Below are 10,843 nucleotides of genomic sequence, written 5' to 3'. Positions count from 1 at the left end.
ATTATTATCTAATATTTTTAAATCTGACTTTTTCAAATTTGAATTATTCAAATTTGATTTAGTCAAATTATTTAAATTTTTATCTAATTTTCTGATTTGACAAATTTATCAAATTTGAATTAGTCAAATTTCTTATCTAGATTTTTAGATTTATCCGTTGAATTTGAATTTTGTAAATTTTCTAAATTTTTCAAATTTATCTAAATTTTCTAATTTTTCAATTTATCTAAATTTTTTTAAATTTTCAGGAAAATTATCTAAATTTGCAGAAATAGAAAATCTAGCATGGTCATGCATCCTAGGGGTATTTTCGTAAATTTAACTACTTACCGGAATCGCTTCCCCTAATTCTGACTTTTTCGCCGTCTTCCTCTCCGGGCACCGGTTCTTGTAGTGACCGTGTTTCTGGCACTTGAAGCATTTGATGTGGTCCTTGTTTCTCCGGGCTCCTGGCATCGGTTGCTCCTTTGCCGCCGGTGGTGCCGTCCGAATCTTTCGAGTAGGACACTTATTTTTGTAGTGCCCTCTCTCCCTGCACTTAAAACATATAATATGAAATTTAAAATGCAAATTTTAAAATATTACCTTTTTCCCCCTCCATCTTTGCCGTCTTGCTCCCTTGGCGGTTAGTCCAATCAAGAGCGCACCGGCTCTGATACCAATTGTAGGATCGATGTACGCGCTAGAGGGGGGTGAATAGCGCGTAGTCGCTTTTTCAAAATCGTTCGTTTCTTTCTATCAGAAAACTAGCAGCGGAATTAGTAAACAAACACAGGGGACACGCGGGATTTACTTGGTTCCTAACCCCCCAGGGTTAGTACGTCCAAGGCCTAATTCGGGAGGCGCCCGTCCACTAATGGTCTCCTTTCTGAACGTCGTTCGGAGGCGGAGCAACCCGTCTTACAGTCCGTAAAGCATAATAAAATAAAGTAACATAACAAATTGACAATAAGAAAAGAATAACCAAACAAATGGCCGCCGATCTGGAAGTCCGAGCGCCGCGTACTCCTCCTGGATCTTCCCCGGTTGCACGTGTCTGGCCCGTTCGCGTTCAGAAGCACCACTAGTTGAGCAGGGAACTTTTTTGGCTTGAATGAATTGTTTCTGCACGTTCGCGGGCTCCTTTTATACTGCTCCTGAGTCGACTCAGATGCCAATCTGGGTCGACTCCAGCTTGCGTGGCAGATAGAACTTCATCCTGCTCGTTATCTACTGTCTAAGTCGACTCAAGTGCCCTTCTGAGTCGACTCCAGTCGACGTGGTAGATAAATCTTCTTTTCGCTCATTTTTCCAATTTTCAACTCGAAACCTTAGTTGCAGATTCAGTCGACTGGCCTTCCAGTCAACTGGATTCCAGTTCCAGTCGTTTGGATCTTCTGAGTCTGGTTGGTTTGACTTTGCTTTGTTTGCTTCATTTGTGTTTTTTCCATCTTGCTTCCATCTCCTTGGTTCCTACAAGACAAACATACAAATATACAAACAATCCTAAGCCTTACCTTGTGGGTCTAACTTCTCCTTTCTACCAAAATCCTAGGTTAGTCTAACCCACTCCACTCTGGAGAATTTATGCCAACCAAGTCCTCCAGACTTGTTGGACTTGTGCTCGGCTCTGTCCTCAGCCCCCCAGGATTTTTGCTGCGGTTCGGTTCTCTCTAACCAACCCAGACTTCTGCTGCGACTCGGTCACCCAGACCAGCCCAGACTTCTGCTGCGACTCGGTCACCTAGACCAGCCCAGACTTCTGCTGCGACTCGGTCACCTAGACCAGCCCAGACTTCACCTGGTGCACTTGACTCTGCCAAGACTTCCGCCTGATCCTCCAAATCAGGACTTCCCTTTGCCTAGCCTACAACTAGGACTTTCCCTTGCCCAGCTTCACTCACCAGGACTTCCCTTGCCCAATCTTCCAGATTAGGACTTCCACTGCCTAGTCTAACCGACTAGGTCTTCTCGCTAGTCGTCTGACTACACATCCAAACATCAAGTCCTGTTTGGATCAACCCTTGGTCAAACTGACCAGACTTAGGTGTATTGTCAAACATCGAAACTCTAGGCAAGATCTTAGTGCATCTTGCACCAACAATTGCTTATATATCTAAAATATTATTTTAGATACATTGCCAATATTATGAGAACCTATTGATTCACACAAAAAAAACATGTTGATTTGGAGATGAGTATATTTTAGTTTGATTAAAATATGATGGACTTTAAGATTATAGGGTTAAGTCTAATCCGAGATAGACTTATTGAGTTAGACTCAAATGAATCTAACTATTGGATTGAGTTTAATTCGGCATTGGATTAGACTCAACCACTAAAAAGGATTAATGTCCATTAATAGAGATTAATGGAGTATTGATGAAATGGAGAGCAAAAGGCAAAAACTTTTTGTATTCATTGGATGACTCTTTATATTTATTGGTATTTATTGGATGACCCTTTGTATTCATTGGATGACCTTTTGTATTCATTGGATGAGTACAAAAGGCAAATTTTAAACATTTGGTGGATGTTCACTTCTAGTCTCCTCTTCTTCTACTCTTGACAAAATTATCCAAGTTGTTAGCACAATGAAGGTGGTTCTTTTCTAAAGGCTAAGTTCATGTGACAAATGAAAGATGTGTTCGTGTGGATACCGAAGAGGCGGGGCCATTTTTATCGTGCTAAGATCTATCGAATCAAGTTACTGTTAGGATTGTTCCTTTCACGCAACAAAGGTGACAACTCGATCATACATGTATACTATATTTGCATAGATCTCTTGAGGGATTGATTTTGTTCCACTGTGTTTATTTATTATTTTTCACAACAGATCCCTACAGTGGTACCAGAGCCACTTACAAAAGCATATACATTATTTTAGTTATGTTTCATATTTGATATATATATAACGAGCATGTGTTTATTATGATTTATATGATTGTATGAGCGGTTTTGTCAAGCAAACAGTTTATGTTGATCAAATTAAAGGATTGTAGCATCTTCATACATAATATGAGCACATGCTATAGTTTGATTTCGTTCGATAAATCTTTCATGACCTTATGAGCGGGATGTTGGGATCGTCTCGGTGCAATGCGCGTGTCTACACGTTTCATAAACACGTAGCGAAAATAAAACAATAATTACAGGAAATTATCATACAACACACGCATGCATAAGTGGAAATAACATGTACAAAGCATGACAGAAAATTAAAATTTTTGCTGAATAATAAAATTATTCTACTTGCACAATTAAAATTTACAGAATAAAAGATTATTCTACATGTACCTCTTAGATGACGTTTGAATGGTGTTGGCATCAATCGAGCGGTCCTTGTCGAAGTCCCGCCTCTATTGGTGATCCACGTCAAGCTCATGTATGGACGGCTTCGGAAGCCACGAGTCGCGTCATCGTCTTCGGTACTAGCCGATGATCGATGACAATTGAATCGAGAGAAGCCTTATTCTAGAAACCACAACAATGTTTGTCACGACGTTTCGGGGCTTTCTAACTATCACCAAGAATCGTATTCACGGTGTAGTTTTCGATGATCAACCTTTGACCGTCGATAACAGACAAATGACCGAAAACCCTTTCCAATCACGATGGAATAATTTCTGGAATCTTTGTAAGCTTCCGAGAAATTTACACATGGTCGTTATACGACTCGGATTGACCGATCGCATCTAAACAACTCTTTACAAGAATCATAACAATGTTTCTTTCCGGTGTTTGAACATAGTGAACACTTCACGACGTCTCTTCTCTGGCAGAGGCTCCGGTAACAACTCCTTCTTCCACGCGATTGAAATGGTCGACAGGACTTCTCCTCCTTTTCTTCCACATGGACAGAACTCCTCTCTTCTTCTACATGTCAAACGGAACAGAGCTACTCTCTTCTTCTACATGCCGAACGGAATAGAGCAAAGGGCTCACATGGCCGAACGGAACAGAACAGAGGGATCTCCTCTTCCTCTCCAGCGAGTTCACAGCTAGCCACGTGATTTGAGAGGATGGGAGAAGAAGGCCGGTATCGCTGCGATCAGGTGGATCCATGGTCAACCAAGGTTCTCCTTCCTATGAAGGAGCGCGGCAATGCCACGAGGGCTGCAATCTCCCGAGGGCGACGAGCTCCCATGGGTGGCGATCTCCCGAGGTTGCTACCGGCAAGGAGAGCCGACGAGCAACGAGAGAACCGGCGCTGTGCTTCTTCTCTTCCTCAGGCGGCCAACGACTAGAGAGCGGAATCGTGGAAGGGTCGGCGGTGTGAAAACCCTCAGCCTATGGTTTTCTTCATCCCTGCGGCCGGCGTGTGCTGCGATCAGAGAACCACCACCGTTGGGATTTCAGAGCCTTGACCTTAGCTAACTCCGCCTCGACTATAGGGGTCTTCAACTGGGATCGAAGCTCGGCCACCTGGGCCTCCAGTTGGCGGTTCGCAGATTCAAGAGGAGGGACCCGGCGCTCCAGTTCTTGACACTCCAGCAGGACCTAAGGATACAGGCCGGGGAATCACCACAAGATCAAAAGTAATTTACAAAAGCAAGAGAAAAATCATACCCTGCCCATAGACCCATTTATGCGTTGACACAACAGATCATTAGACAACTTGGGGAGCACCTCCGCCTCATAGCGCTTATAGTCTTCCACTGAGGTACAAACCCGATCGGCAGAGCCTGAAAGCATAGTTTGCAAAGGAGGCTCTGTACTCATTGGAACACGAGGGGGACGTGTAGCCCGCGATTTCTTCGACTGCACCTGCTGGGGCTGAGGCACAGGAGTTTCGACATCCACAGAAGAGCTGGCTAAAGACTTACCCTTATCATGCAGGCGTTTGGTGCGGAGCTCGGGGAGGATAGACCTAAGCGGGGAGACCGACAGGGGCTCTAACTCTGGAAAGATAACTGGATCATCCAAGGGCTCAGTTATGTCTATGATGACCGGCTCCGATCCCTCTGGGGCTGAGGAAACCTGCCTCCTGGCCTCCCTAACCCTCTTTCGAGAGCGGGTCTCCCTAGCGGTCGTGGGGATAGGAACATCCACTGGAGGGGCCTCCGGAGCTGGCTTGGTTACCGAAGAAGGACCTAGCTCCAGCGCCGCAACTGACACTCCCTCCCTGAGGGACTCGACAGGAACAGAAAAATGAACTAGGCCCTCAGAAGGGGCCGGCGGGGATACCTCCTCATCAGGGGTAGCAGCAGCAGGGGCTGAGGTCCCAGCCTCCTCCGCAGCCGAGGTCCTCTCCCCCTCTACAGAGGGAGTCCCGACTCCAGCAGTAGCTGCAGAACCCTCAGGCTCAGCACCAACAGCAACCTCTCCCAACTCGGGGGTAGCCCCGGAGGAGCCAGCAGCATCCTCCCCCACCCACCAACTATCGGTGGTGGTAAGCTCCCACTTCATACTCTCCTTCACCGAAGCGCTCAGCATGATGTCCCCCATCAAGAATATAGAAAAAAGAATTAGTTAGTAGCAAAAAGGAAATATAAACGACGCTAGGGGAACTTACTCAAAGGGGCACCCAGGGGAATGTCATTGGGACTCAGCCCAGCCTTATACAATAAGGCCTCGTTGGAAATCAAGGCCTGCACATCGAACTTGAGGTCTAAAAGAATCTTAGAAGTCGTCAGAAAGAGATGGTTGAACCTATATTAGTCCAAGTTAGGAGAAGGAAGGGGCTCTGGACGGAAAAATGTTGGCCAATTATAAGGGTGAGGAGGCTTCAGGAAGAAATACCTATCCTTCCAACCCTTGTGAGAGGTAGGATAGTTGTCCAAAAAATTATGACCGGGCCTAGCGGACCAATAAATCTCACCCGTTCCTCCCTTCTTAAGGTCGAAGAAGTAATGGAAGGTGGTGGGATCCCTGGGAATCTGGTAAACATCATAGATGATAGAGGCACCGCAGACCAGGCTAAAAGAGTTTGGAGCTAGCTGGGAAAGCGAAAGCTGGAAGTAAGAGGCCAGGTTCTGCAAAAAGAATGGAATGGGAAAACGCAGGCCTCCTTCTATTTGCTCACGAAAGAAAGTCACGTACCACGGAGGAGGTTCGTGGGGCCTCTGGTCCCTAGTAGGGACTAGAATCTGGTGATCAGCGGGGATCCCGAACTGGGCGCGAAGTAGGATCCCCTCATCCTCAGTGAATCGAGAAGGTTTGCACCTCTCGTACCACAGGACCTTGGTTGACATTAGGGCCAGTACCAAGGAAGACGAAAGGAAACAGAACCCTAAGGAACTAGTGACTAATAAAACCAGGGGAGCTCACAAGAAGAAAACCTAAGCGAAAGAAAAGGCAAAGGCAAAGAGGACAACCTTGGAGACGGAAAACTAGGGTTTCGATAGAAAACGAAGAGGACCGGAAGAAGAACCCTAGGAATGCAAGAAAGGCGAACAAGACGCTTAAGGAAAGGAAGGAAGACTTACAGAAAGCGAGGGGTTCGCGAAGAAAGTTGGAGCACAGGCGATCGAAGGCGCGAAAGCAAAGGCTAGGGTTAGGCGGAGTAATCGGAGAAGGCGGAAGGAAGAGGAAATAAATCAAACGGTCGGCCGATCTCAACCGTCGATTCATCAAAACCTTAAATCAACGGACTAGGAAGAGTAATAAATCGGGCACGAAACTTACCATAGCTACAGCGATAACGCGGCAGAAGAGAGGGGGGCCATTTAGGTCCGACTCAAGTTCAGTCAGTCACCTTCGTCTCCTTCGACTAAACTAGGTCGGGAGGCTTGTGATCCGGTACGAATATCCCTCCCCGAGGGAGGAATACGTATAGAGGAGGGATAGAAGCCCGGAAGGGTATTTTCGGGAGACTAAGGGAAAGGTAGGGAAGATCGACCTCCCTTAACACAAAAGACACAAACCTCATGTGCACGACCCGGACCCCTCCCTGCCATACCGAGAGATATTTTTTGACAATAATACACCATCTCACATGCCTACCTCCGGACAAGGTACTGGCACCGCTTGCCTACCTCTGGACCAGGTATCGGCATCACATGCCTACCTCCGGACAAGGTACTGGCACCGCTTGCCTACCTCCGGACCAGGTATCGGCATCACACGCCTACCTCAGGATAAGGCCCCGACATCGCATGCCTACCTCATAACAAGGTACCGGCATCGCATCAGCAACGCAGGCCTAGCTCTGGACATGACCCTGGCATCGCACGCCTACCTCACAACAAGGTATCGGCATCACCTGCCTACCTCCAGACTAGAAACCGGCACTACCCGCCTACCTCCGGACCAGGTACCAGTACCACCTACCTACCTCCTCGTAAGGTACAAAGCCTGGTAGGCCCACCTCACGACGGGATCAGGTCATCACGTGCCTACGTCAGGACGAAGTCCTAACGGCACATCCTACCGCCGGGCAAGACCCCAGCAAAGATCGCCGGATCGCTCCACAGAGATCCCCCCGCTAAAACAAGGCCGCCAGTACATAGACATTCTAGGCGCACCTCCCCAAATCAGCCACTCCCGACCTTCATCCGCGGCACGCATACCAGCGGGGCACCCCATCAATCTCTCCACAAGAATCGGCGACCCACCTACGAAAAGAAGAACATAGACCAAGTCCCTTACTTGGCCCAGCCTAATCTCAAAGAAGATACCCCGCGCAGGCACAACTGTCAGATAAAGATCTACAAATCCGAGCCGTCGGATGACCAAAAACCCTTGAAGATTATCCTTACCACATCAATAGTGGATTGATAGCCAATCACCGGCACTGAGATCCTAAAATATCGCCCCCCCCCCCCCCCCACCTCTATATAAACTGCACAGGAATGACAATGAACTCGCTGAATTTTTCCGAATACACACTTCTTTGCTCGTTGCCTGACTTGAGCGTCGGAGTGGCCACGCCGGGATTCCCCGGCGCCCCGCTGACCCGTACGTTCATTTGTTGTCTCTTCAAGGCCTCCCTCCTCGACATGGAAGTACAAGTTGACGCGGCCTCCTATTACCTGGTGTTGTGGCTATCGTCGGCAAAGAGCTGGAACAAAGATGTTTTAGGCCAATTATGTCGCTTTTGAACTATTTTGAGCGACAAAATGCTTTAGATTTTTGCCTAGTGAATAATTGTAGATATCCAACTATATTTTTTATACTATATTTCATCCAAAACTTAATTTTGTATTTCTTCTCATATTTAATATATAACGGAGATATAGTTAATATCATCAGTGATGATTATTATCACCATTTGTTACTTGTGTTTGAAATTTACCCATCATTATTTCTATTTTAGTACTCAATTATATTTTTTAAAATCTTGATTGAGTGCTAAAATATATTATATATTTTTAAAAAAATTATATCAAAGGTTTTAAATAATTATAAAATTCATAAATTTTTTACTTATTTCCTTTTTTTTAAATATTCAACTACGTTTTACTTAAAACTTAACTACCGTAAAAGAGGATGTTGTGAGGTTTGTTTGAGGGTGGGGGGTTGTAAGAGCTATCTGATTTTAAGAAAGAGAGCATAAGTATGATATGTCAAGTAATTGGAGTAGGGTTACATAGGTATGGTTTGCTGATCTGAGTTAAGATCCTTACCGTATTATAATATAAAAAAAAGTTCATCGGGTTATTTCTCGTCGTGAATATGACTTTCCTTTACAGGATAAAATCCTGTGAATTATATATATATGCTATATATATATATATATATATATATATATATACTTCATCTCAACTAGATTACTGTTAAAAACAACTTTTCACAAATGTTTCCATATTATTTTTCTTAGTTTGTCCATAGATATGGCAACTTGGTCAAAGCAGCAAAGTCAAAGCTAAGCATAACCGAACGCATCACCGTGCAACAGGCTTTGTGCTCCTCCCCTCCAATTCCTCCTCCTTTAAACACTCTCGTCCCTTCCTTTGCCCTCCACACCCCCTTCAATAACTCAAGATCACAAGGACCTCCTACTTCCTCTTCTCCCCTTTCAATCTCTACACCCTCTCGCATTTCCTCTTCCTTTCCCAATTCCTATTCGCAAGCTTGACCTTCATCCAACTGAATAGCCATGGTGAGTTACCTCATTCAATTACATTGGGTTGATACTTCTTTTGAAATGATGGCTCCTATATATGATACATGATGATGTTTTTAAAATGTTTTGAAATGATACAAATATTAAGGCGAACTCGGCCTCCGGAATGGCAGTGCATGATGAGTGTAAGCTCAAGTTTCTGGAGCTGAAGGCAAAGAGGAACTTTAGGTTCATTATATTTAAAATCGATGAGCAGATTCAGCAGGTCATGGTGGAGAAGCTGGGCCTGCCTGAAGAGAACTATGACAACTTTACTGCCTCCTTGCCAGCTGACGAGTGTCGCTATGCTGTGTTTGATTTTGATTTTACCACTGATGAAAACTGCCAAAAGAGCAAGATTTTCTTCATATCTTGGTAAGAAACACAATTGGTTCAATCTAAATATTTTCTATCTATGGTGAGTTTGTTTAAATTTGATTGGATTATGCACGAGGAAGGGCACCTGACACGTCAAGAGTGAGGAGCAAGATGTTGTATGCAAGCTCCAAAGATAGATTCAAGAGGGAACTTGATGGGATCCAAGTGGAACTCCAAGCTACTGATCCGAGCGAGATGAGCATTGACATCATCAAAGGCCGAGCTATATAAGAACATCTATCCTCACCTCTACTTTCCACTTCCACCCAAAGACATTTCTCAATTATGATTATGGAGAAATCAATATTGATTCATGTGATGTATTAACTTAGGTTATTCAAAAACCATGTCAACAATCTCTATTTTCTGTACCTTCTTATCTGTTTTGTTTCTGTTTCTTCATGGAACACCTCAAGTAATTCACCTGATGCTTTACTTTGATTCCTTCATTTCTAAACTAGAGGCTAAACAAAAGATTTGCTATATTATTTTATCACTGCTTGTATTTGTCAATGTTTTGCTATACCTATTCTCAAAATGAGTAATTATGACTGTCTTTAATTTTACCTGTCATTGATAAACATACAGGTATTTTCTCCCAAGTATTTTTCATCTTCGTGTTAAGTTTGAGAAGAGTTCATTTTCTGAATAAAGGCTTCTGTAAAGAGTATAATCAAGCATACAATGGCCATAGGGCCTCTCTAAATCAGTTGAGTTAATGACAGTTTGGTTGCCACATAGTAAAATTCGATTTGATTTCCCTTTTATCAATTGGAGATCAAGTGCTATAACAAATCAATTTTGATTTATTTAATTAAATAAATTACAATGATAATTATATTTAATATTGACTATGTATGAAAAATGTAGATCAATATAATCTGATGAAATTGTGGCATAGAATTTTAGCGATGAGGATTTATATTATTGGCATATGAATGAATTGATTAAATGATTGTACCGGTACAATCATGTTCAAAACAATTATTGCTTCATAACTAATTTGATAAGGTTTATGTTTCCTTTATCCAATGGACATGGGTCGAATCTCGGTAGTCGAGGCAATGCCCTCTCCCGTAGTGATCAATTGCAACTTCTCGATTTACCTTCTCACAGATGGTCATAGGACCGATCGTATGGAGCCGTTAGGGTGACGATTCCACCTTTTGCTGCAATGCTTCTTTTATCAATACTTCTCAATTTTTGTTATGGAGTGAGTTTGTTTTACACCCGCCCCTCCCTTTTTAAATTCAAAATGGAGATCGTGTTTAACTAGATTGAGTTTGGAGTTGAGCATGTGTAAATCAAGAGTACAAAGAGGTTTGTTGAATAAGTCCACCAATTAGTTAAAGGTAAAGATAGTGAGCAGTTGAAAGTTAGGAATGATTTCTTAAGAGTTATCTTGTCTAAAAGAATTTTTTATTATCTATTATATATATA

The 10,843-nt window shown here is 43.6% G+C and overlaps 1 protein-coding gene across 1 annotated transcript; it reads left to right on the top strand.

The window, feature by feature from the left end:
• Positions 1-9,134: 9,134 nt before the first annotated feature.
• On the top strand, positions 9,135-9,634 carry LOC141814699 (actin-depolymerizing factor 1-like). The gene is made up of 2 exons (XM_074702637.1): positions 9,135-9,400; positions 9,484-9,634. Exons 1-2 carry the CDS (start codon positions 9,153-9,155, stop codon positions 9,632-9,634), a joined length of 399 nt encoding a protein of 132 aa, XP_074558738.1. The 5' UTR covers positions 9,135-9,152.
• Positions 9,635-10,843: the final 1,209 nt, after the last annotated feature.

The sequence above is a fragment of the Curcuma longa genome, chromosome 21 (genome assembly GCF_044706935.1).
Source record: "Curcuma longa cultivar G26 ecotype Majalengka, Jawa Barat chromosome 21, ITB_CL_G26_1.1, whole genome shotgun sequence".
NCBI classification, from domain to species: Eukaryota; Viridiplantae; Streptophyta; class Magnoliopsida; order Zingiberales; family Zingiberaceae; genus Curcuma; species Curcuma longa.
Note: the sequence above shows the minus strand (reverse complement) of the source record. Positions and strands in the feature narration are given on the sequence as shown.